General features: G+C 33.8%; 1 protein-coding gene across 1 annotated transcript in view; it reads left to right on the forward strand.

The window, feature by feature from the left end:
- Positions 1–27,797, forward strand: part of LOC145661547 (SID1 transmembrane family member 2-like) — a 112,817-nt gene that overhangs the window by 17,317 nt on the left and 67,703 nt on the right. Inside the window, exons 2-5 of the mRNA XM_081726870.1 lie at positions 7,949–8,140; positions 14,847–14,964; positions 20,013–20,252; positions 26,942–27,019. Of these exons, the coding sequence (XP_081582996.1) occupies positions 7,949–8,140; positions 14,847–14,964; positions 20,013–20,252; positions 26,942–27,019 (628 nt within the window). The remainder of the gene's footprint in view (positions 1–7,948; positions 8,141–14,846; positions 14,965–20,012; positions 20,253–26,941; positions 27,020–27,797) is intronic.

Here is a 27,797-nt window from a genome sequence, read left to right on the forward strand (position 1 = left end):
GTGGTATATATTAAGAACTTATACTACTATACCAAATTCTTAAATTTGGCAATTTCCAGACTTTATGTGATGGGCTAATGTACCTCTGCCAAATTTTAAAAAGAAAGCATCGATGTACTTATACCTTATGAAAGAAAATAGACCCCTGAACACATTCATATGTTCATATAAAATAATAAAGCCTTCATTTAAAGAGAATAAATTGGGTCAATAACCTCCGAAATTTAAAGTTTTGGCAAATTTTTTATCCATGAAAGGAAACGAGGTGGACCACCCAAATTTATGGTAATACATATTAGGGTCCTATAGTACTATATTAAATGTTTAAATTTGGCAAATTTCCAAAATATAAGGTAATAAAACCTTATCAAAGGGAATAAAATGGGTCAATAACCTCCAAACTTTGATTTTTTGGCAATTTTTAACCATAAAAGGGAACGAGATGAACCACTAAAATTTATAGTGATATTTATAAAGAACGTGTACTATTATACCACATTTTTAAATTTGTCAATTTCCAATGTTTAAGGGGTAGGACAATATACTCCTCCCGAATTTTAAGAAAGATACACCATTGTACCTATGTCTTATGAAAGGTAATGGACCGCTTACACGCCTATATAACCATATAAGATAATAGGATCTCATCAAAGGGGATAAATCGGGTCAATAACCGAACACGTGGTACAACGTATTGCTTACGTTTATATTTTGGCAACTTTTTACCCATAAAAGGGAACGAGGTGGACCACCCAAATGTATAGTAATATATATATTAGGGTCCTATACTACTATAGTAAATGTTTAAATTTGGCAATTTACAAAATTTAAGTGGTGGGTTAAGGTACCCCTCCCAAAATTTTAAAGGGATGCATCAATGTACCCATGTCTTATGAAAGGGGATGGACCCGTGTATACGACCATATAACCATATAAGGTAATAAGACATCAAATGAGATAAATTAGGTCAAAAACCTCCGAAATTTGAATTTTTGTAAATTTTTACCCATGAAGGGGAACGAGATGAACTTCCAATATTAATAGAGGTACATACACTGGTCCTAGGCTACAATACCAAATTTTTAGATTTAGCAATTTCCAAAATTTATGAGGTAGTCCTATGAACCCACCCCTGCCAAAGTCTAGAGGGAGTGGTGCTATGTACCCCTAGGTCGTTGACCTGGGTGCCCGGGCGCCAGAATCGGGGGACGCAAAAAATTCGGCCAAGTCAGGCCATTATTACTACGTTGGGAGGGTCACTTCAAAAAATGTAAAAAAATGTGATCGATGTTAGGAAAATTCAGAGAAAAAAGTTTTTTTGACAAGAACCATTTTAGCCGACCATGGTGCAACTCTCAAAGAAAAAAGAATAAGAGCTTTGTGTTTTTTGATGGTAGACCGCAGTTTAACTTAAGAAAAGATGAAAAAGTGTTAGAAATTTTGTGAAAAAAGAGGAGCATGTTGTGTTAGTTGAAGAGCCTGGATCAGAGTATCTGGGACTTGTCATTGCAGAGTCAGGATCAGGAGACTGCATAAAAAAGCAATGCTCAATTATTGCCGCGAAAAGGACATTCATTTCACAAATCTCAGTGTTATTAGCAGGGATGGTACCTCAATAAACTGTAGCCTTAAGAATGGCGCTACGTTCCTTTGTGAAAAGTATTTGAACATACTTCTCCAAAGAGTTATTTGCATGTTCCACACCATCGAACTTCCACTTCGACACTTATTCCATTTCCTCGACGGAAAGAGTGCAGGACCAAATACTTACGCCAGTACAATTGGAACATTGCTACAAATTTGTAAAACTAAGGCCATCACACGTTTTGAACCCATTCCAGTAACCAGGAGCTGTGATTTAAAGCTGGAAGAAAGCAGCAAACTAATATGTGGTCAACAGTATCTTCTCGACATTTGCAAGGTGTTATCTTCAGGAGATTGTCCTCAAGGTTTAGCAGAAAAAGTAGAGGAAAACTACGTCAAGCAAGGTGGTTGACCCTTGAAAATTAGCCTAGGCTCTGTCCATAAGACCTGTAGAAAAGTAGAGGATGACAGCAGATCTCTTCAGCACCTGTTAGATGGTGATCAAGCAATGAAAAAAAATCGAAGGTAACACTTCCGCAACCGGGGCTTTCATGTGAAATTCAACATTCAAGATGGCGCCCGTGAGCCAAGTACCAAATTATAGTTAAACTAGAATATCTTCTCACAGAAACAAGCTAGAAACTTCGTTCTTGTACCAAATTAAAGACAATTAATACTAGAAGTAAGAAAACTGGGTATATTGTTTATATGTTGCCGCCATATTTAAAAATAATGGACATTTGGGCCAAAATTAGTTTTTCTCGCTTCTCTTTTTTCATTTCATGACAAATAACTATGCAGCCATTACAAACGTGACAACGCAGCCCAAAATAATTAAAGGAGCATAATCTTATCTTTTTATCGTTATTAATATCTTTAGTAAATCTTTAAAAATGGCGGAGCAAGTTAAGTTGCGCAGTTGTAGCGTTTTTTGGACTGTTTAATTAATTAGCGGAAAAACATTCACTACACGCAAAACTTTCAAAGCTATTACTTTTCAGCAAATTAAAATAGTCCATTCATTGTATCGATAAATTAAAAGTAATAGATTGCTGTGTCGCAGGAAATGTAGTAATAATTTTATATCCAATCAAATCACACTGACAGTTTTTCCTGAAGTGTATGATTTGGATATCAATAATCTGCGTCAGAAGGAGTTAACTCAAGACATAATGCACGCTGCGTACGAGCTAGAAACTAAAAAATCCGCTCTAACATGGGGTGCTGTGAACGTCATGATAACGGATTCAAATATTCCGAAGAAACAAGTTGGCTTTCTTCATTACTATCGTATCCAGTAACGGAATATAATAGTGTATACACAGCAATGGAAAACTTCCAGAGCCTATTTATTTATAAGAGCTGACCGAGAGGAAGACTGGCCGCTGCATCTATATACTGTACAGCAGTTGCTTCCAGTATTCATGGCATTTAATCGAATCAATTACCTGCGGTGGGCGTCCCTCTATCTTGAGCAAATGAGAATTTGGAGACTCAACACCCAGATATAACTGCTCAGTTCATGAATGGTCACTTCGTAGTCAGAAAAACGAACACTGTATTTAGCGCAGTTTGTGCTGATATGGCATTTGAACAGACTATAAAAAGATCTAAGAAATCATCGGGAGGAATAGTGGGTCAGACGCGCAGAAATAATTATATTACTGAGTGGGAACTGTCGTATCACGAAGTTTTTTCGATATGCCAAACTTTCAGTCAGATTCTTGGTATATCACTAACAGACTATGACTTGCAAATTCATCATGAGTTCCTTGGCAATGTAGGTGATAAAGTTCGTAACTCTATTAACAGAATGGTAGAAATTATGGAGCGCAGGGAACACCCGTACAAATTACACAGTCCTGTGAAGTTGTACCATTTCATGTCGCATGAAATTGTACTAGATACTAATGAGAAGAAATCCTAAATTGCCTGACACGTAGCCATGAAGCCTATGTGGCATTTCGAGTCGAAAACTATTCTTAGGCGAAAACTTCCACTATTTCGTCACGAAAATAAAGTAGTGTCATCTTCCATTTCTTCCAAGATGACACTTGTCAAAACGCTGGCTTCTGCGCAGAGACTGGTAGATATCACTAAGAGGGAGGGCTACCGTTAGATGATATATTGCGATATGACCTGTGCCACTCCACCACATTGCTGGACAATTTGGGTGCAACCACATAGTCAAACAAATCGGAACTATGGTAATATCTACTTTCCAGTTGTTGGAACCGTGTGAGTACATCTTCGAAGGACATTCATCAATAAATACAGCAATTATTGTTGATGTCATGAACCAACTTCCTAAAACTCGAGTGAAAGGTTTACAAACGTTTGCTGATCTGTTTGATGTATTCTTCAGGATCTGCAGCAGTGTTTTCACATGCACCAGCGACGATTTTGTTTTTGATAGCTATCTAATCATCTTAGTGAAAAATGTTTAAAGACAGTAAAGGGTAACCCCCTCATCTTTACTACTAGCAGATTTGTCATCTACCACCTCGCTACCGGTGCAAATGAAAAGATTTAGGGCTTTCTCAGAAAACAAAATTGAAATTCAAGATGTCTTAAAAGACTACCTCTGCACAAAAGCAGTGTATCCCCGTTGAAATGTATCTAAGTGAATTACTACTTGAAAATGGTGCAACTCCTGCTATATCTGTCACTGCCTCTTCAATTGTTCCAAAATTACATGAAGAGTTAAAAAGACCAAAGAAGAAGTAGATTTGAGAATAATTCTTCACATCAAGCATTGTGTCAAGAATAATATTCAACGTATTGTAATGATTCTTGTATACCTGCTACATTATTTTTCTTTCCAAGGATTGCCAGAGCCATGGATGAGAAAATCTGCATCAGAAATTATTCCTATCCGTATACTTCTAAAAACGCAGATCCTCTGAGCGAAGTCGTTATGCCATCTATTATTTTTACGGGTTCCGATGTCTCAAATAAAATAGGTACAAAATCAGCATCTATAAAAGCAGATGCTGTTAAATTGCTTCGAAACTTCGGAAAACAGAGATCTAAAGTGTCGGACGACTTGGAGAATGCAGAAAAGTAACTTGTTCAAGTTATCAAATCTGGGAGTTCTTCGCATTCATTTGACGAACTTCTAAGAGAACAGATTATGCATACAAAAACGTCCAATTTGTTAACTATTCCGCCCACAAGTTCTTCTCTTAGGAGTCACTTGCAAAGTACATTCTGCATGGTACACACTTATTTAACTGTGCTTGAAGGAAGTGCCCCTCTCAATCCTTTGGAGTATGTCTGGCAGCTGGATGAAGGCAACTCACTAGTTCTTAGTGCGACACTCAACTGTTTACCAGAGCATGTTATAAGTGTATGTGGATGTAAAAGTTGCGGAACAAGAAGGTGTAAGTGTCGAAAACGTGATGTAGATTGTTTTTCATACTCCAAATACACTGGCTCATGTGCGGATACGTCCTTAAGTTCATACAAAAGAATGTGATCGAAACAAATTGAGAACGTAGAACAATAGACTAGTAAAATACGTAGAAACAAATAGAAAGAAAGTAATTGGAAATATTACACAATAGTATAATTATATTTTCCCCGTTTTCCATAGGTGATTAACCACAAAATACATTTTAGCATTATTTGTAAGTTATTTCATTATTGTTACTTTTAGGTGTATAGAAATATTCATATCCTCTTATTAGTTTGAGAATTTATTTTGTGTGTCTGTAATTTTACTTTGTATTCGAAAAAACAATTTATAAAAAATAATTACATTAAGATGCATATCTAAAAAATTGGCTTTTCTTATTTGAATGACTTTATGTTGTTGAGTGTCAGTAGTTTTACTTAATCCTGTAATTTTTCAGTTTCCAGATATTGCTCTCAAACACAGCTAAAATATTTGGAAAAATTTTAAATATTATTTTGAGTATTTCATGTTAAGTGTCAGTAATTTTACATTATATTCTGAAAAGAAATAATGTAAAGCACAGCTAAAATCATATGTTTGCAACTGAAAAAAAAACACATTAAATGTTACTAGCTCTCACAAGCACATATGATGTTATCATCAAATTAAAGTAAATTTTCATGACATCAGAGTCTGCAAAATAAAACAGTATAATAATTACATTAGTTACATATTATATGAACAAACATGTTAATAATAATACTTAACAAATGCAATAACATTATTATTTCATTTGCTGTGACACAGCAACGTATTGCTTTTAATTTACCGATATAATGAACGGACTGTTTTAATTTGTTGAAAAGTAATAGCTTTGAAAGTTTTGCGCATAGTGAGTGTTTTCCGGTAATTTATTAAACAGTCCAAAAAACGCTACACCCTGCGCCACTTAAAAATAACTAGCTCCATCATTTTTAAGATCAACTAAAGATATTAGTAAATATAGGAAGTTAAGATTATGCTCCTTTAATTATTTTGGGCTGAGTTTTCATATTTGTAGTGGCTTAATAGTTATTTGTCATGAAATGAAAAAAGAGAAGCGGGAAATACTAATTTTTGGCACAAATGACCTGTTATTTTTAAATATAGCGGCAACATGTAAACAATATACCCAGTTTTCTTACTTCTGCTATTAATTATCTTTAATTTGGTACAAGAACAAAGTTTCTAGCTTGTTTCTGTGAGAAGATATTCCAGTTTAAATATAATTTGGTACTTGGCTCACGGGCGCCATCTTGAAATATTGAATTTCACAATGAAAGCCTCGGTTGTGGAAATATTACCTTCGATTTTTTTTTTTTTTTTTTTTTTTTCATTATTTGATCACCATCTAAAAGGTTCGAGAGATCTGCTGTCATCCCCTACTTTTCTATAGCTCTTATGGACAGAGCCTGGATTAAATAGAACATTGCGTCTTTATGTATGAACAAATAGCCATTCGACCATCTTGTGGGCCTAGTTGTCTACATCATGAAAGTCTACGCATTCATGTGGTTTTCAATTAAGATCGAACCATCTATCGTGGAAGGACCACACAATTTATAGAAGTTAATGTCTTCCCTCTGTCTGGACGAAGTTACAACAAACATTATTCATCCCGTCATCAAAAGAAATACCTGGCTTAGCCATCCAGAGAATCTGCTCTTGTCAATGATTTCGGATCCAGATGGTGTCAAAAGGCAATTAAAAGTTGAAGAAGAATACTCAAAGCTAGAATAACTTTATGTCGAATCAATGCCACTCGAGAATTTTCTGTTCCTCTGGAAATTAGACTTGATTTCTCATCATATACAGAAGTCATCGATTGATCAAACTGTAAATTAACGGAGCCACCACTGACAAAGAATATAAGCACTGAAGTTCTACGTGAGAATATTAAAAGTTCTGCCTTTGCAAATGAGGACTTTCTTTGTCGCACACAAAGTGTTGATCGAAAGGTCAAACTCGTCACTGAGGCTGCATCGGCTGTTTGTAGACCTGAAGAACGGCACAAATTCGTCTTAGCTACTCTGAAGTCGCAGAAGCAAATGTCAACATTTGAAACCAAGTCCTCATACATGAATAACAAGTAACTAAGCAAAAAAAAAAAAAAAAAAAAAATCCCGGCAGGTTGGACACGACCTACAGCCGCCTCCATGTGGTGAGTTCTGAATTATTTCCAAACCTTGTTCTCAGCAATTGGAAATAAACAGAGAGCTGCAGAGGGCTTTTAATTCTCATAAAGAAATCTTCTTGTTTTATTAAAAGCGATAAAGTACAGGACAGTGGTGCAAGATGACGAACGGGGCAAGTTAACGAATCAATCATATCTGCTAGCATGTGCATGATTCCAGGCTGGAAACTTATTCAGCAGCTGGAAACAACCTTGAGGCTTCACCCTGAGATAGTAATTTTACAAAATGAAGATTGAGTCTTGTACAGCAGGAAGAAAAAGTGTTTTTTTATTTATTTTGCAGTTTATTTTTCATAATAGTAAAAATGTTTCTACGTGATTAGATACTTGTAGAATTGATTACTTAGAATAATGCATGACCTTATTGTTTATCATAGTACTTACTGACAAAGTTTTACAACAGAACAGTCCTTTGTTTGAGAGCATGTAACTATTTTTCAAAAATTGGCGTTGTGAGGCAAGTTGGCGATTCGTCAACTTGCCCCACCCGCTTTAACCAAACCCTTCCTTATAAGAAAGCAATTTATCCCATTATTGGTGTGTTCCTTAAAGTCAAATACCAAATAAAATAGTAGTGTATTTTTTCTTTTTGTTTGCGCAGCGTAGTAAATTTAGTTCAAATTCCAGAGTTATACTGTGTAAGCTCTTGTTCTGTTCTCAACTGCAGGATTTTTATTTATTTATTTATTTTTGTGGGCTCTAGTTATAAAAATTATTTTTATTTATCCATCCAGGATACATTATTAAAGAAAATGATAAGAAATTATAAAAGGAAAACCGAAAGAGGAATGCATGGTTCATGGGACCATGAAACATTAAAAAATGCTTTGAACGCTGTTGTCAGCGGTTCCTCGATCGATGCAGCTGCAAAAAAATCTAGAATACCAGAAGATATGCTGCGAATGTGTTATGAGGAGAAAAATCAGGTAAGTTTTCAATATGTACAATGTTTCGTATGGTATTTAAAAAAAAAAAGAAAAAAGTCGATTGCTTAATTTTAATTTATTCACTTTGCAAATCAGAATTAGAATTAGACAGAAAGTGAGGTATTATGTTTATCTTTGCAAGCTTTTCCAGTCCATAGGTGAAGATACCGAATTGTTTTTACTCCTGATCAAGAATCGCTACTTGTGAATTATGCAATCGAAATGCACAATAGAAGTTATGGGCTGACAAATTCCACCATATGGAAACTTGTATGTGAATTTGCAGTGAGAAATAGGATTCCTCATCCATTTGACAATAATGCTAAAATGGCATGTAAGAACTGGTTGAGAAATTTCATGCGTACGAATCCTAACCTGATAATTCTAAATCCGAAGGCAAGTATTGGGAGAATTTCTGACTTTAATAGGGAGCAAGTGAACGTTTTTATAAGAATCTAAAGATGTTAATGGAGGAGAAGTTCACATATGACCGCATTTACAGTGAAGATGAATCATCCCTTACTACTGGTCCGAACAAAATGCCGAAAGTTTTAGCTCAAAAAGGCTGCAAAACAGTCCGCCAGGTTGTGAGTGATGAGCGAGGTCAATCCGCTACAGTTATTCGTTGTATGAGTGCAGGAGGTTCTTTCATACCTCCAACGTTGATTTTTAAGCGAAAAGTTCCTAAAGAAGGACTAGGTAATGGATCCTGGTACCCTATGTGTATTTTCTGAATCAAGTTGGATAAATGCTCAGTTATTTATGAAGTTATTGGAACACTTTATTCATTATTCATCTCCAACTGAAGAGAACCCTGTTCTTCTGATCATAGATAACCATGAGTCACATTTGTCCCTTCCAGCTATTGATTTGTGTCTTCATCATCATGTCACAATGTTAAGCCTCTCTCCACACGCGACACACAAACTTCAATCCTTTGATATTTGTTTCTACAGTCCCCTTAAGGCATACTTCTCTCAATTCGTCGAAAAGTGGTTAATAAGTCATCCAGGAAGAAAAATAAGAGATTGTCACCTTGCTCCTCTTTTTGCAAAGGCTTGTTTGAAACTACAGCAGGCTAGCTTTTATCAGCATAACAGTGAAAGCGTTTGAAACTACTGGCATCTTCCGTCTTAATACAAATCTATTTTCCGATGTTGACTTCTTACCTTCGACTACAACAATACCAAATTCCAGTTACAGAAGAAAATGAACACAATGACAATAGATATGACATCATTACGGGACCAGTGACACAAGAAGAGGATCAGCATACTGAGCAAAACTCAAACAAGAATTGTAGTGGCAAAAGAAAAATCATGGCATCAGCAATCGTCATTTCAGAAGAAAATAAACACAATTACAATAGAGTAAACTTCATTCAGAAACCAATAACACACCCAAAAGAATCAGCATACTAAACGTAACTCAAACTCAAACATAGTTTGTGTTACCCCGGAAACCATAAAGCCATATCCTAAGTCTAGAAAGAGATTTGACACGAAACAGACTGGCAAAAGAAAGAAAAAAAAACTTCAGCAATCATCACGTCATCACTGTTTGAGCAATTGAAGATGGAACAGCAAAAGAAAGCAGCTAAGAATATTAGTTTGGATGATCTGCAACCCTCAACTTCTAGAATGAAGACTGGAATAAACTACAATTTGAACACAGAAAATTGGGAATCCGTTGGCTGCAAAGAACCTTATGTTTCACCACATCATGAAGACTGGATACAGTGTTCCAGATGTAAAGGCTGGTGACACGACTTATGCCGTGATTAAGAGTGAGGCAAGTTTTTTGTGCGATGAGTGTTAGTTTCCACTATTATGTAACATTTCTTAAACTGATCGTAGTACTTTCTCAGGTTTGCATTGTGATATTACTCATACGTCAACTTGTCCCATTTAGCCATCTTGCCCTACCTGTGGGGCATGTTGACGATTTCGGTACTTTATTGAATAATGTGATGTATCTGACTTCCCTTTTCTTTGAGAATGTTAGTATCTTCAAGGAACTAATGTAGACATTTTATTGAATCATACTTTTAAGTTTTGTATTTTTCTACTTATAAATGCATGAAAAATGAATGAATGAATTTTTTCTTCATCTTGCCCCACTGTCCTGTAATTGTAACACTCATATTTTATAGCGTTTGCCAGGACGAAAATTCAGTATTTTTTAACGAAATATTCAGTAGGATTTTATGCTTCTAGTGCACAGAAATAGTCATAATATTTTTGTTTTATGTATTTATTTGTCTTTTCCATCAATGATATTTCAAAGACAGAATACCGAAAAATATAAAATATAGGCCTATATAAAAAATATTTTGGGGGAAAATCAGTTAAAAAGTGACTGTTTGCTTATTTTTCTAATACTTGGGCTCTATTCGGCGGCGGAAGTTGTCTGATCGAGCTGGGGTTTCTTATACGTTTTGTTGATGCCATTTGGCCAAACAACCGCACTAGCTGTAACCGGATTACGAAAAAATGTTATTTTCGATACACCCTAATATACAGAAGTTGATTTTTTCGTTCATTCGCAAATGTTCTTTTCTATCCTAAATAGAATCCTCTATTTGTATTTTTATTTTATTTTATTTTTATTTTATTTCATTTTATTTTTTTTCATTTTATTTTTATTTTTTAAATTTTGGATGACATCTCTAGTGGTTCGCAGCAAATCGGTTGTTAATAACCATTTTATTAATAATCATTTCGTTCTATACATATATATTTTATTTATTAATTTTATTTTATTTTTTATTATTTATTTATTTATTTATTGCCATATACGCACATTCTAATTTTAAACTTAACCACCTGCTATTAATGAGCTACAAATGTTTACACCGGAGCAAAAAATGCTTTGAGAAAATCTTAAGGGAATCCATAGCTCGAAAGCTCTGCTATCTGTTGACCAGCTATTGATAACGCGGCAGATACCATTAGCTGAGATGTTTAATTTTAAGCTTGAAATTTTTTTTGGAACTACTGAAGCTGCATTGAAGAAAGGTTCCGACATGTTCATTGGTTTTTCCCAAACTGACAGGGTAAACAAATAACAATCACTTTTTGGATTTACGTAAGTGGTTTTCCATAAAGACCTATTCGCTCTTTCATCAATAGGGTGATATCCTGGTCATTTATTTCCCAGAACAAATCGTGGAGATTCGTGCTTGTGAGTTTCCATTATCACAATTATAGCACATCTATTTCACATATAAGAAATATGAAACCGTTGAGAAAAATAACAATAAAAGGTATTTTATTTTGCCAATATGCACAGATAAATTTATCATTAACATCATAGAACAAACACTGATCAAGTTCCAAGGTAGACAGATTTCCAACTTATATAGTGGTCCTTAATGCATGTCTTATGGGAAAATACAGGCTCTACAAAGATCAGACCAAGATAAGCAGGTGGCCTAATAAGCACTATGCTCAGGTTTGTATGTGCTCCAAGAATGTTCTAACCGAGAGTTGAACCCAAGACTTATACACACAGAAACCACTCGTTTTACTCTCTTGACCACGAAGGGGCATTTCTTGGTTTCGTTTCAGATTAATTATATGAATGAAAAGAACGATACTTTAGGAGAAGATTTAGTGTGTGCTGTGGTGTGCGTAAACCAAATTTCCAATTACTATCGTACAAAGAAACTCTCACCCTTAATATAAAAGTGATTCTTTCTCTAATCCCATCATTCTGAAGTGAATAGAAAACTTTCTAAGATCATGTCAAACTGAGTGATCCCCGCGAACTGAAAACCAAGATTTGCAAGTCGCATTTCAATGTAGTCTTCAAAATTCAATTTTTTGTGCCTTACGGGAATTACAAATACCGAAAATAATTGTCCATGAGTTCCATGTATAAATGGTTACATCTTCAAGATTACAAAATGGAAATCGATCAGGTGTTTGGAATTAAATAACTGTCTCGTGGGTTTTGAAATCGCTTGTTCCATGTCGGGCAAAATGTGTAATGACATGAAATATCTACAAAAGATTATGTTTCCTAGAGACGCTACACGCTACGTGCCAGGTAATGACCAAATGCAGTTGTAGTTATGGGTTTTTGATAATATCAGTTTCACTTGTGAACACATAATCTCCTAAAATTAATAATATGGCGTAGATAAATACCCAACGGAATGTTTTTTCTATTCTTCTTCAATGAGAAAAACATTACAGGGATCATTTATTGTGATATGGTAGAAAAGTACCTTCTGCCACGCGTAGAGAAGTTGCAGTCTGTCATTTTTCAACACGATGATCTTTCCCTCTATCTTTGGTCCGATGATGTTCGGCATATTCTGGGTAAGCACTTCCCTGGGACATTGATAAGTTGCAATAAACCAATTTTCTGATATCGCCCATTGGAATAAAACATGTTTCGTACACACTTTGCTAATATGATTAACAGAGCATACAAAAATCTAGAATTTATGAGTCAGTCAAACACCATCACAAACTTGCCAGAAACACCATCACATCTATTTTCGTTCAAAATTAGAATTTTCAAATCTTGTTCACATATCAAGGTAGTATGATGCAATTAGCAAAAGTTACAATAAAATTTTACAGATGTTTATTTCGTAAGCAAACAGTCATATATCTGAGCAATGATTCAATTTGCGGGGGGAAAGGGGGGTAATGGGATTTCGCAAAGTACATTGTTTCTTTGTAAACTATGCAATTACAAAATAGATTGTACACAGTTTTGCCACAAAATGAAACTTCATTCGGCAAAACTAGCTGATTTTGATCTGTGGTGTGCAATTACCCCCCCCCCCCCAAAAAAAAAGAAGGAAGAAATTTAGAAGATATAATTAAAGAAAGTCGTCACAATGCAAAAGGTAATCCTATTATACAATAGGAAAGCCTGTGAAAGATATGATTCAATGTTACATGCAAGAAAAAAATTAAAAGTAGAAACTTTAAATAAGCATTTTACGCAGTTTGTAACGCTATTATCCTTAATACGTAAGTTAGTAACTATGTTCCATTTAGTAAAATAAATAAATTGGGTATTTCGATGTATTTATTAATTTTGCTCTTTTATATATAAAAGATTAATACTATTGATGCAATGATATTGGTTTCATTATATAGACGGCACATTTACAAATTATTTTAATAACATAATGCACAAGGAGAAGGCATGAGAAGCTGTTATTACTTTAGTTTAACCGACAGCGAGCTGAGAATTAAATGATCTAACTAGGAAAGGTCACAAGGTGTTACTCAGACTTCATATCGATACTATGCTCAATTGACTCAGTTTTACGTATGAAACAATTACGCAAACAGAGAAATCTTTGATCGGAAGTTTGTTCGAATTATGAGCGTTCAAAGTTCAAAATTGAATAGATTTTTCGAATAGTTTGAAGTTACCACTTTTTGAGATTCGCTATGGTTTTGACCTCACCACTGTGCTGGGCAGCCAAGAAAACTCCCCGATACCAAAAATGAAGCGTCTATCTCAAAAAATAGTTACTTCAAACCTTTTGTAAAATCTGTTCAATTTTGAACTTCGAATGCTCGTAATTCGAACACGCTTCCGGTCGACGATTTCTCCGTTCGTATAATTGTTCCATTGAGCATAGTATTAATATGAAGTCAGAATAACACCACCTCGCGACCTGCCCTAGTAAGTCAAATTACAGTTCCTATTTTCCAGTTTATATGGATATATATTCTTCTTAAATGTTACGAGTGAAACACTCCATAGTTTCAACTTTTGTCAGAAGTTCAGGAGTTATTGTTGAGAAAACCATAGCGAAGTTCTTTGTGAAATTATTGTCATAAAATACGATAAACTTTATAACTTGGAAATCGTAAAGTACTCCTTCATGGGTAAGCAGTTTGCATGAGTATATGCTGCGGATTTTATCCTGAATTTGATCTCAATTGGGGTGTTTAGGGTACTTTCTTCGGTTAAAACCCAAGTACTGCTTCGAATTCCATTTGGACCCATAGGTCTAGTTTCATATAGTCCTGTTAATGAGAACGGGTGGTTAATTCAAACAATCAGAAATTAACATTATAATTTTTTCAGAGTTGTTCACTTTCTCCGTTATGATCATCAGGTCCAATAATTTCTCCTTTGTGCTGAATTCGAATGTTTTAGTCATTTTAATCTAAATAACTATGAACTAATAACTATGAATAACATTGGAAGCAATAACAATAGTTGCAGATAGTGTCAGTAATGAAAATCTCAAAAAATTGGATTATTGTGTATCACATAATCAACCAGCAATCAAGCGCCGAGTAAAGTTCTTTTCCGATAAATAGATCCACTAATCAATGTATGGCTACTTTTTACAGTACATTCTTCAGTTCTCTGTGTGCTTATTTTCAACTTTAGCTCCATCTGTTTCTCATAGAAGGTTCTTTCATAAATTTCAAAGGCTCTTAGCGTGATTTATCTATCTTCGTTAAAAATAGAATTGTTGGAAAAAGTTGATTAAAGTGTTTTGTCCTTTTACTTGAAATGGGAAGAAAAGTGACTTTGATATACGGTAATTTTCCTTCTTTTTTAACATGATCTTTCACATTTCATAGTGTTTCATGCACTTCTACAATATTTTATTGAAATCTATTTAATTCTAGTTTATTGAAATTTCTGTGTGATTGTTAGACACATGGTTAAAAGTTTCTCATTAATTGGTATCTCTTTTCATTTTAATATCTAGGACTTAGGGGTTCCTCAACTATATGGATTGTTTTATGCAATGGGCGCCGCCCTCATTTTCGAAGGCCTACTGAGTGCAAGTTACCATATTTGTCCAAAGCGTTCGAATTTTCAGTTTGGTATGTTTCTGACAGTAGTATATGGTTTAATATTTTAGTATTAGTATTAGTATTAGAAATTAGATTTCTGGACTTCCGGCATATATGGCCATGTCAGCCTGTCACGTATAAGGGATGACGTCCCTCAGCGATCACACTGCCCGGGGAATTGGAGACGAAGAAGGAATGGGGAAGGAAGCGCCTGGGACCATTATGTGAAGGATCATTCCGGCATCTGCCTGATGTGAATGAGGAAAACCTCATTTAGGATGGTGGGTCTGAAGAACTTTGTTACATTTTTTGGATCGAGTGTCCAAACCGGGAGTCGAACCCGGGACCGTTCACATCAAAAGTAAGAGCATTAGCGGCTATATTACACGAAACCACTGTTCAACATTTTAGTTTTAACTTTTATTTACTATTTTCCATAGAGGCGTGTTCAGTTCATTTTAATAAGTAATCTTAGAAAGAAGTATACGAAATTACTTGTTAAAAACTGGTAGAAACGTTGCAAGTAGTACGTTCATTAGTATTAGGACTATGGGTGTGCCACTATTACGAATGTGTGTGTCACAGTTAGAAGTAAAGACAATCCACTACTTAACAGAGTATTTTATTCATGTATAGAGTATAAAAATAAATATAGAATCTGTTCTAGCATAATTATTGTCAACAAACAGCATATTTTTCGATACTATAAAAATTTATTTTGTTCTATTTTTCGAAAATTAAGAATTTACTCTAGATTTATCATCTTGTTCAGGCCGATGTCCCCTATCGATTTAAATACACAAACTGAAGTTTTACAGTCAATGAATTCTGGGGTATATATCATTAGCCATACTGAAGGTTGATATCTTGCTAGTGTCATGATGGAAAACTTGATAATGATATACTTCAGTACTAGTGTCACCTGAATAGATCTTGTGGTTATTGTACAGTATCAATTTTTTAGGTTTTACAAATAATCGTTTTCCTTGAAAATGACTCATGAAATCAGATCCTTTTGTTCAGCTCAATTAGATCTATCGACTGCTACATTTCCCATGTTTGTACCTTTTTTCTTCGCTAAACGCAAAAGATATTGTATAATTATCCAATACAAAGAAAAGAAAGCAAATTATCAGGACTTTCGCTGAATGCTTCATTAAGAAGGGACAAGAAAGAAAAAGCTGGTAAAGAAATATTCAAAAAGTGAGAAGCGTTCGGTTGCACTGTTTTTTATGTTTTTATTTATTATTATTTTATTTTTTTAAAACGATTTTCTATTAGTAATTGGTGCATTTGAACGGAAATAGTTTTTATTTGTAATCTTTAGGAATTTTTAAAAGGAAATCGTTACATTTTAGTAATAGTTACACTTAAAATAATTTTAGTTATTGTCTCTAAAGTTCAATTGCTTTAGCAAATAGTACTCAACTTTATGTCATGTCAAATATGTTTCTTTGCTATAAAGATTGAGATCTGTTATACTGAAAAATGTTTGTATGATATCTTGTTGATCATTTTTTGATGTGGAACGAGTGAAAAGCAAACAAAAATGTCACATTCTAAAATATTTTTCGTCATGGACTCCCTGCGGACAACCACCTCCAAAAGTCGATGGCCAAACGTCATCGCAAACGGAGAAAATGTTATATTTCAAACTTTGTCAAAGGCATTAGGACAAGAATAAACGCAAGAATAGAAAAATGTTAGATAGGCATGTAAACCTCTGTATTTTAGGTTATTGCTTGTTACGCTACTCATTCAGTTTCTTCTTCAGAATATGTTACTCATGATCCAGTACTTTCGCTATTTTTTCTTGTTATCTTTTTCAAAAACTTCCACCTAACAAGTTAAACATGATATAATCATGATTACTGCATCATAACCTCATCGTCATTGTTTCTGTACTGCCTGAAATCATTCAAGTAATATTTGAAAAAGATAAAAGCCAATGTCAGAGAGTTTCTATTCCCGTGTGTTTTAATATTTGACAGAAGATTTGTTTTCTACATATCCCAACCTTTTAACCATTTTTTTTTACCATCCTTCATTTTTTAAAATCCTTTTTGAAGTCTACCACAGGCTGATGAAGGAAGTTGCATCTTCCGAAAGCGCTGCCTGTTGCATATAGAAGAAAATTCTGCTACATATTTTTTGCAGTGAATAATAGCCTTTTCGCTTTTTCTCATAAAAGCATATTTTTTGCATTCCATTTATACTGTTAGTTATGTAATAGCAGTATTTTAATTCAAAATAATCATAGACAACGTGTGTTATTTCTTCAAAAAAGATATAATCCTTCTGCCCGATGAATATCATTTGATAGGTGCAGGGGATAAAGCTATGAATGTTTTGTTGGAAAAAAGCAAATTTAATGTTCAATATAATACTTTTAAAAATTATTTTCTGTTTTGATACTAATATTTTTTAATTAAAATATCAGGTTTCCCGCACGTAGCAACGAAGCTTCAAAATTCCTCCAATACAATATCCTTCATTTATAGATAAACAGGAAGAAAGAGCTATTCTTGAAAATTACTTATCCATTTCTTTCAAAATTTCTTACTTTCGTAGTGTTAGTAGGCAACCCGAATGTAAACTTGTTCAGGTGAATAAAAAATTTTGGCTTAGTTCGCTCAAATTTTTGAATCGTGAAATTATTGTTGATTTTTTCCTGTTATTTGGAGTGCTTTAAAAAATATCTAGTTTTGTCTTTAAATAATATCTCTTTGTTTCGAATTTCGTAGTACCAGCGCATTATTCTAGGAAGAAAAAATGATGTTGAAGTTACCAGACAACAGTAGAATTGTGGACAATGTAATTTATGTTGATACAAATAACGTACATTTCAAATGATTGAAGTTAATGCGCGTTGGTCATATGTTCTGCGGTGGGAAGTGTCACTCAATAAACTACCTCTCAAATTTGTTCCATAGATAAATCTTAACTTAAACTTGTGGGAAAATCTTTATTTACCAGGAATTAGCTATCATACTCTTTCGGAAGAATAGGAAAAGTTCTTACAAAATTTTAAGACATATAATACCAACATGCAATTACAGATACACGATACAACGGACTTATTTTACACATGCTTTAAAAATAATATCATGCTGCAAAGAAACTTGCATAGGCGAATTTGTTTATCCTGTTTCTAGTAATAGTTCGTGTTAAATGACTCAGAAATTGAATCATAACTCCGTGTGTCCAAAAGAAAGATTACATATTTATATTCAGGAAAATGTTCATAATTTTCTTTTTCCTTAAAGAAATTAATGCAAATCTAATATTTAACAAACTTACAGTTTGAATAGGTCTTAATATTTAAAATATCCATACGTTCAACAAGAAGTGTTCTTGTCTTCCTCGGTAGCTTCGAAATTCTTACTGTAAACTTATATCACATCTTCTGACGGAACAATATCATCTTGTACTATTTACCGATGATCTTAGTAGTACGGGTAAATTGTGAAAGATGACCGTGTTCCCTCATAAAATGTGATGTAAGTTGAGAGTAGTAATTTCGATGTAGCCGAGGAAGAAAGAAGGACTTGTTGAAAAATTACACGGAGATCTCAAATGTGAGACGCATTCAGAGGTAAGTTTTTCTGAACCATTCGAATTACGTTTCGTAACTTCTGAATATAGAATATTTATAATTTCCAGATATAGAAATGGAAGTAAATTACCATCCGATATCTGGTTCAGTTACCGATATTCAAAAGATGATCAATACCTAAACGAAACCAGAGAAATCAGTGATAGATTCCATTAACATGTTTAAAGTGAAGTCTTCGTGAGATGGGACTACAAAATCCCAGTCCCCTTCTCAGTATGATTCTGCAACAACAATGTAGTGAATCTCCTATGCGTACGAAAACTGCAGAATTTATGAACTACCTTTATAGCAATAGAAATCAAAGACCACTATTGATCGTATACTATGAAAATTTAATTTAGTAAATGTTGTTACTTAAGTATACCTTTAACTCTTAGCACTATGAAGCGAGGCGAGAGTGATTTTTATGTATTCTCGAATACAAGGAATATATTGGTAAGGAGAAGGATAGGGAATTTTTTCTGCATTAACTTTTGTTTAGTACTTCATGTCCTTCATTTCCGCTGGTTACCAAATAAACAAATCGCTCCAGTCTAATCTGATGTTGCGGCATGTTTAAAATAAAACATACATTTCGTTGAAATATATTATTATTATTATTATTATTATTATTATTATTATTATTATTATTATTATTATTATTATTATTATTATTATTATTATAATTTTATTATTATTATTATTATTATTATTATTATTATTATTATTATTATTATTATTTATTATTATTATTATTATTATTATTATTATTATTATTATTATTACTAGAGTAATATTACGCTCTTCCGAGTATCTAGAAAATGCACAACTCAACTTTGATTGTTTTGCAGCCCAAAAAAGCATAAAGTAGTAAGAAAAACCTTGTCAATTGGACATGACTTGCGCAAAAATACATTACATTGTGCCATTTACTACTTTTGATATTTATCATTGACAAATGTATATACAATTTTTTTTTTTTTTTTTTTTTTTTTTTAAGTTAAGATTTTAAATAATTTCTTGCAATTTGTTAGATCTACCTTATCAAATGTCAGTCGATATGGATCCAATATATGGATTATAAAAGAATTTCTTTTGCTCATTGCATTCTAATTACATTTTCTTTAACCCTTGCAGTGGATTATTAACATTCGTGTTGTAAATAAGCATGCCATCTTGGCCGTCTGAATGAATTAAAGATTATTAGAAAACCAGGTACTGCATTGAACATAATACTTTTATTTTAAAAATGTTAATTGTATATTATTTGTTATTTATAAAATATAAGGTGAAGGACAACTAAAATTTCTAGAAGTATACTACATATCATCCATTCTTAATTTTTGGTCGAAAAAATCTGTGAATTGGCAACACATCATTGTTAGCCAGTCTTTAATGAAATCAAAGTTGGCTAAGTTTTGCTGTAATTCTGTTCCTTGGCTAAGTTTAATTGTAATTGTGTTCCTTTAATATCTCATTCCAGACACGACTTACATGTTCATCATTATTGCCCTTATGATGTTGAAGATATACCAAATGAGACATGCAGATCTTGTTGCAGATGCGCATACAGCATTCATGGGATTAGCTCTCATAATCATTTTATGTGTAATTGGGGTGCTAGCAGACTCAATTATCTTTAGAAGTATTTTTATAATTATACATATTATAGCGTGCCTTTTCTTTAGTGCCCGAATCTATCGAGTGGGGCACATTTGTGGTGGTAAGTCTTACTTTGTTTTGTACAATAAATGATACTTTTTTATGCTTGCGAATATTTAACAACTTAATAATCCAGTCTTCGTGCGATCACAGGATACAGTGACTATTGTGATATTGTCAGTATTATGTACATTCCTCTTGCATAATTCTTTAAGACAACATTATCAACTAGTTTATCAAATAAAAATTAAAATAATAAGGATTTCTACATCATTATCGAACCTATCTTTACTCCGCTCCGTTTTAGTTGTGTATATTTTGTTTCTCATACTTTTTTGTAGCCCATTTAAATAAACTTCCAATTTCAAATTCGATGAATGCTTAAAGAATTGCAAGATGTTGAATGTTCTCCAATTACAGTATCGGTATTGATTGGTTATATTGATTTGTTGATCATAAATTACATTGGCTAGTCTCTTACACTAGATAACAGTGAAAACTGCCCAGAAAATAGAAAAGAAGGATGGATTATGATATATATATTAGTAAATTAATTGTATTTTTAAACTAGTGTCTCATTATCTGTACTACGATTTTTAAATACTCCTTATTCTTAAAAGTATATTGTCTCTGGCAAAAAAAAAAAAAAAAAAAAAAAAAAAGAAATGCTTTGCTGCGCTCTAGGTATCTACTAATCTTGCATGTCATAGAAGTCATGAGTATTTCTGGTGGAGTCCATTGTGTCGATCAGTCGTATGCATATATCTGAAGAACTTACATTTCCTTACAAATGCTTTATTCTTTAATTAAAAAATTTCTCGAATATTGGTAAGGACTCAACAGATTTTAAAATGCAAATGCAAAGTTTTGTTTAGAGACTTGGCTATCTATATGTAATTATCTTATAATCATCAATTACGCTTCGATTGAGTTTGCCAATATATTATAAGTTAATACATGGATAGTGATAACGGAAAAAAGAAACTAATTTATTATAAGATTTGTTTATGAACAGGTCTTCTTGGGCTAGCAGCCAGGTAAATAACGTTATATTGTGCGACGTTTCGAGGGCTGACAGCGTCCTCATCTTCAGGCGAATATGATGATGCACCAATCAGAAGCCGCCATTTCAACCACCAATCAGAAAAGTCCAATCATACATACATGAGTATATATTCCATACACTATAGTGCATCATCACTCATGTTCGCCTGAAGATGAGGACGATGTCAGCTCTCGAAACGTCGCACAATATAACGTTATTTACCTAGCTGCTACCCCGAGAAGACCTGTTCACAATACGTCGCCAGGAAAGCTTCAATAGATACTTAAGATTTGTTTAGTTTTCCTCCTTCCGTGGGAAAATTAAGCAGTCAAGTAAACAAATATTTTTTTTTTCTATTTAACTCTTTTTGTTTAATAAATGACTGCTATTTGACTTTAAAATAAACAGTTGTTTACCCTAGCCATCGGTCCACTGTACAGTATAGGTTAAAATTGTGCTCTAATTTAAAGCTCTATTTGTTTATATTTAACGTCTTTATTATTATTATTATTATTATTATTATTATTATTATTATTATTATTATTATTATTATTATTATTATTATTATTATTATTATTAGCCCGCCAACCACCCCAAACTTCCTGCCAATAATTCAAGCACTTCGTTATACAGACAAGCGAAGTGCAGATAGCGGCATCTATCGGCGACAGGCAGGCAAGCTATACCGTAGGACGTGGTTCTCAACGTGGGCGATATCTCCCCCCAGGGAGCGTTTTCGTTCTCAAAGGGGGTGCTGGAACAAAAAGGGGCGATCGGGGGGCGATAGACTATGTAGAGGGCGTTGATATTTCATGACATATTAGACTTTTTGTTAGTATTGTTGAACAAGGGCATTCTGCATCCATATGCATTTTACAAATTTTTGCAAACGGACTGGCAACGCTGCACAAGAACGTTTAATGACCGATTTCACAACCATTAAGTTGACAGGGAGCACTTGCCAATCAACTCTTAATTCCTCAGCCTCTCATGTCTCATTCCAGTCAGAAACTAGAATATTTTGTTCTGTTTTGCTCGGTTCGGTTCTCTTTTGTAGTGCGCCTCGTTATCCATACGAAAAAACAATGCATTACGAAGGAAAATAATGTTTCCTAACTACGAGTGGTTAGGTAGTGGTGCAGAGTGCTGTGAAGTGAACAAAAGAACAGTATTGTTGAGTGAAATCGCTTGTGCTTTAGAATTGAATTTCGTGGAAATTTATTAATTTAATAATGTGAGTAATTTACAGTTGATTCACAATCGATTAGTTTTAGTTTGTTGTCTGGAGTTTATACATATTGAAGAACACTCGTCAACATGTATGGAAACACAGTGCCGTCAATATTCGACTGAATACTTGAAATTTGGATTCATCTCGACTCCTACAAATGTTCAACTTCCCTTCTCTTTCTTTGTGAAAAGACATTTTCAAATGAAGCCACGAAGCCTTCGCGACTGAAACATCACCTGCTAAGAATCTACCTGGACAAAGCCGATAAAACTCTCGTTCTTTTAAAATCAGAAGTTAAAATCTGAGAGCCGAAACACTGTGGAGAAGCTGTTTGGAAAATCCGTACAGAATGCCGGAAAAGGACTCCTTTCTTCTTCTAAAGTGTCTATTAATAGCAAGATGTGGATAACCTCACACTATCGGAGAAACATTAATATTGCCCACCGTTAAAGCAATAGTTAGGACCGGGCTCAAATACGTCTATCCAGTACATTCCCTCGAGTAATGATAATGTTTCCAGAAGAATTGATGAAATGGATGCTGATGTTGAGGAGACACTTAACATGCAGAAAAATACAGAATTTGTAATGCAGATTGATGCATCAACGGTTCGTGATAGCGAAGCATTGCTGCTAGGTTACATCCGTTTCATTAATCAAAATGACGAGATTATGGAGGAACTGTTGTTTGCCAAAAACTTAACCACCGACACGAAGGGTTCTTCAATATGTAAGAAGGTGGAAGATGTTTTTGACGAGGAACATATCTCTGTAGCAAACATTGTAGCTTGTGCAACCGATGGAGCCGCATCTAAATCTGCGATGGACGAAATCGCAGGTTTATAGCTCATTTAAAAAGAGCTATACCTCGTGTTATGACTAGTGTTGTAAAATTTCCGGATATTTTGAACCCGTTGGTAAAAAGCAGTTTTTCCAGTTTCTTTCCGGAAAAATTGGGAAAATAACAAAAATTTTGTATTAGGTTTATTTTACTAGTAATGTAAACGTTTTTTTTTTTTTTTTTCTCTCTCAAAGGCGTGAAAGTGTGTTAAGAAACTTCAATATTGCGAATATTTTAAAAAAGAAGAAATCAAAAACAAAACTGTTGTAATTATTCTTGAAAATTAATAGTCTGCACTTATTTCCTTTATATGCCTTTTAGTCGTTTACTCATGGTTGTGCATTAATTTACAGGACTTTAACGGCTGCATACACATCTACCATCATGAAGCGTTTCTGATACAACAAATAGAGTTCTTGAATGAAACCGAGTTCTTAATGTGCTCTTTGATCTGGTGAAATTTTGTTAATTTTAACCAAATTACTTCTTAAAAGAGACAGCAGTAGGCAAATTTCACTAATACTCATGTACTAAAACATATAATTACTATTATTTAATATTCTAAAATAGACTTTTATATAAACTTTATGCACAAAATTTTGTATGTAAACAAATACCTGTTTTCTAATGTGACAAATTATACATGTAAAAATTAAAGTGACTAAACTTAACTTTTGAACCACCAGACCGATCTCGATAAAATTTTCAACATAGATTGGGACTCGGGCCTAGAATGGTTTTTATCATTTTACTTTGAAGGTGCAACTTAGAGAAACGAAGGGGATATATATATTGAAAATGACCGATATTAGTGTGGAATGCGTAGTTTTCGAGGTTTCTGAGAACAGTGACACTTCCGATGCCGCTTAAATCCAAATTCAACGCCATAACTTCATTGAGGGGTCAGGATTGATATATTAAAAAATGATCAAAAATAACTGAAATTAGTGTCGAATCCATAGTTTTTGGAGTCGCTGAGATGAACAGAAACACTTCCGATGCCATTTAAGTCCAAATTCAGCCCCCATCAGTACTCCTAAAGGGAGAGGGTGACATGTAAAAGTAATTGAAAATGACTGATACTAGTGTCGAATTCATAGTTTTTGGAGTCCCAGTTCATTGATGACAGTTTACGTGCCCTTTATGTCCAAAATGAAACGTATTCTCCCTGTGCGAAGAACGGGTATTTTGCTAGTATTTAATAATAACGAACGAAAGTTTCACATGTTAAATTTTTAATATATTTCTCGCCGCTCAAATTTACACTTGTGCGGTGTATATGTATGTGTAAATAAGATAATCTCTCTTTCTGAGTTGTTCCAAAAATATAGAAATAATAAAGAAGGATTTTTATCAGAAATTAGAAAACTAAAAAGTAAAATTAAAACCTGTTGCTTTAAGTACTTCTTCTGCTAGTGAAATACATTGTATTTATGCTGCAGGCATGTTACAGCAAATAAGATTAACCTCAGGTGAAGAGATAGTTTTTAAATTATATTTTCTGCTTTTTGCCGATTTCTGAAAGATTATTTTAATGGGTTCAAAATTTCTGGAAATTTTACACAGCACAAGTATGATACGTATCTTCATAATATATATTTGATTTTAACATACCGGCATTAACTAAAATGATTCTGACCCCATTATTTTAACACTTCCCTGCCATAAAGCGGGAAATTCATAAGATTGCTTAAGATAATTTAAATGCATCTATCTTAATTAATTTTATTTTAGTATATTTTGTAGCCATAACTCAATTCTATCACGGTGCTAACATTAAAGGAGTGGTGCACATATATTTGTTGACACAAATTTTCTCTATTATAATACAAGAAACATAACTACTCAATTATCTTAACTGTAAACTAGTAAATATAAAATATTTTTCATTTTAAAAGCATTATGTAGTAAAATATTCGAAAATTTCAGTTTTTCTCAAATTTTCAGTTTTTTCCAAGCTCGTGGAAAAAAACGATAAAAAACTTGTTTTTTTACTCTTTTTTTTCCAGGCCTTCACAACACAGTTATCACTATCCATTGTGTCATTCATCGACAGCATCTTGTTGGTAAATTTTGAGTGACAGGTTGTACGAGTCTTTGAGTTATAAGTGCTGTTAACAAAATGAAGTCCCGTTCCTTGAACGTCCGTCTTTTTTGTAATCTCTGTAAAGATAATGACAAAGAATTTGAACGTCTTCGTGTGCACACGGAAGTGAGATGCTTGTCAAAAGGAAAGTGTTTGCGGCGTGTTTATGAACTTTTTTTACACAGTAGTTCAGTTTCTACAGATGATTGATCCAAGCCTAAGTGACACTCTCAAAGTTCGACTTTTGATGTGGCCTATTTATCTGATGTGTTCGAATGAAGTTAAGACAAAACTACAAGGGAACAGAATGCATTTTTTTAAGGCTAAGGGAATCATCTCTTCAATCATTGCTAAACTGGACCTTTTTGCTAGTAACATAAGTAGTCGGGAGTTCTATCGATTTCCTAATCTTCAAGCAGTTGAAAACGAAACAGAACTTGAAGAAAGAGATTTAGAACTTTTTAAATTTAATCTCAAACGGCTCAAGGCAATTATATTTTAAGATTTTTGTACTCTTGAAATACCAAATTGGATGTTCAATCCATTCTCAGTAGATACCACAGAAGTTCACCCAAGTTTGCAGGAGGAACTCACCGATTTGAAACACGACTGTGAAGCCAACTCTCTCTTCGAACAGTCTAGTTAAGAGTGTTTTTCTGTGAAAATGAACAAATCCTCTCCTCTCCTATGGCGGGAACTCAAGTTACTTCTTTTAGCTTTCCTTCTACTTAGTGTACAAGTGTTTCAGCATTGTACAACATATTCTCACGAAAGCGAGAAACAAGCTGGAAATATGTGAAAGGGGTGACTTGAGACTACGGCTAAGAGAGCTGACTCCAAATATTGTTAAATTGGATTCAGTTCACCAAGCTCAAAATAGCCATTATAAAGTAAGGGAATATTAACATTCCGGGAGAATAATCTTACTGTAAGTTGTTCTATCTTTAGTGTATAATTTTACAGGAAATAAGTAAACAGCATCGGATTTTTGGTACAGTGAACAGTCAGTGTTGATTTTTTATTTCTTTTCGTTAAGAAAAATATCTATAGGAAATAATACGAATTATATATTTTAAACATGGTAACATTTCTACTGGCTCTATCAGAAGAGAGGTTAGTTGTTCAAACTATTGTTTTACAGTGGACTTTCTATTCCTGTAGGTTTTTAAGCAGAGATTTCTGACTTTCTGCTTGCTTTTTGCGTTAAGGGGACTAAACGTTTTGCTTTTCTCGGAGAAAAATGCAATTATATATATTTGCTTCGTCCAGGTCTTAAATTCGACCTTGTTCCTTGGTAGATTGGTTTAAGATGACGGGGTGTGCTCAGAACAATCACATTCACCCAAGGGGGCGCTAGGCTCGAAAAGGTTGAGAACCACTACCGTAGGTGACTCTTCATTATTATGATTAGCGTGACATTCAGACTGGGATGTTTGCTGGGATGTGTCCTGCGTTTATTGCTAGAGGATGTAAGTTACTTTTAACCTTACCTTTGTTCTGTTGTACTCTTGTATATGCAACTTGAAAATAAACACTTTCATATTTCAGCTAGAGGTGTGACAATCAAAGAGTCTTGTTGTCAGTGCTGTCCCTGCAAGTGTCAACAGATTTACTACATAATTTTCGGTACGTACTCAGTTTACGTGATAAATTATCTTCTTTCTGTTTCTCACATCTATGATCGCCGAAGTAAGTCCGCGTTATTTTACCTTTCTTTAAAAAAAATAAAATAAATGGTAATAAATATAATAAATATATATACCGTATACCGTAAGACGGGGTTACTGTGCACCAGATGTGAAGAATTTTAAAGAAAATCACATGTAACTTACAAACGCAATGATTAAGAATACTGTATTTTAATATATAATAGTTACATATATAAGGAAAACATTCGTGCAAATGCATTAGTAAACATTCAGTATGACCATGGTTATTGAAATGTAAACTTTGGTGCAAAGTAACCCCATAGGTGAGGATACTTTGCACCACATACAAAAAAGTATGTTCAACCTACGAACATAATGTTTCTGTGCAATGTTTTTCCTCCAGTATTTATACATTTCACTTTCTACACAAAACTGCATGCAGTCTACAAATATTGATATTGGAATGATGGTACCGGTATCGGCATTTAGTATGAATTATCGATGTTTGTAAGGAAAATTATGTATATTTTCTGGTATCGGCACAAGAACCACATCCTGATAGTTTTGCATATGTCCCAAAAAGTGCCAAATATGGAACAGAAAAAATCTCGTGAACTGATTTGCCTTGGTTGCTCTTTATGTCCAAGAATATCACCCCAACCGTAACCTAATTAGTGAAAGATTTATGAGGTTTAGGACTTTCAGCCTGAAGCCTACCCAAATTGCAGGATTTCATTTCTTCTTTAAAAAAAAAA

The sequence above is a fragment of the Thermobia domestica genome, chromosome 10 (assembly GCF_964235325.1).
Source record: "Thermobia domestica chromosome 10, izTheDome1.hap1.1, whole genome shotgun sequence".
Classification (NCBI taxonomy): Eukaryota; Metazoa; Arthropoda; class Insecta; order Zygentoma; family Lepismatidae; genus Thermobia; species Thermobia domestica.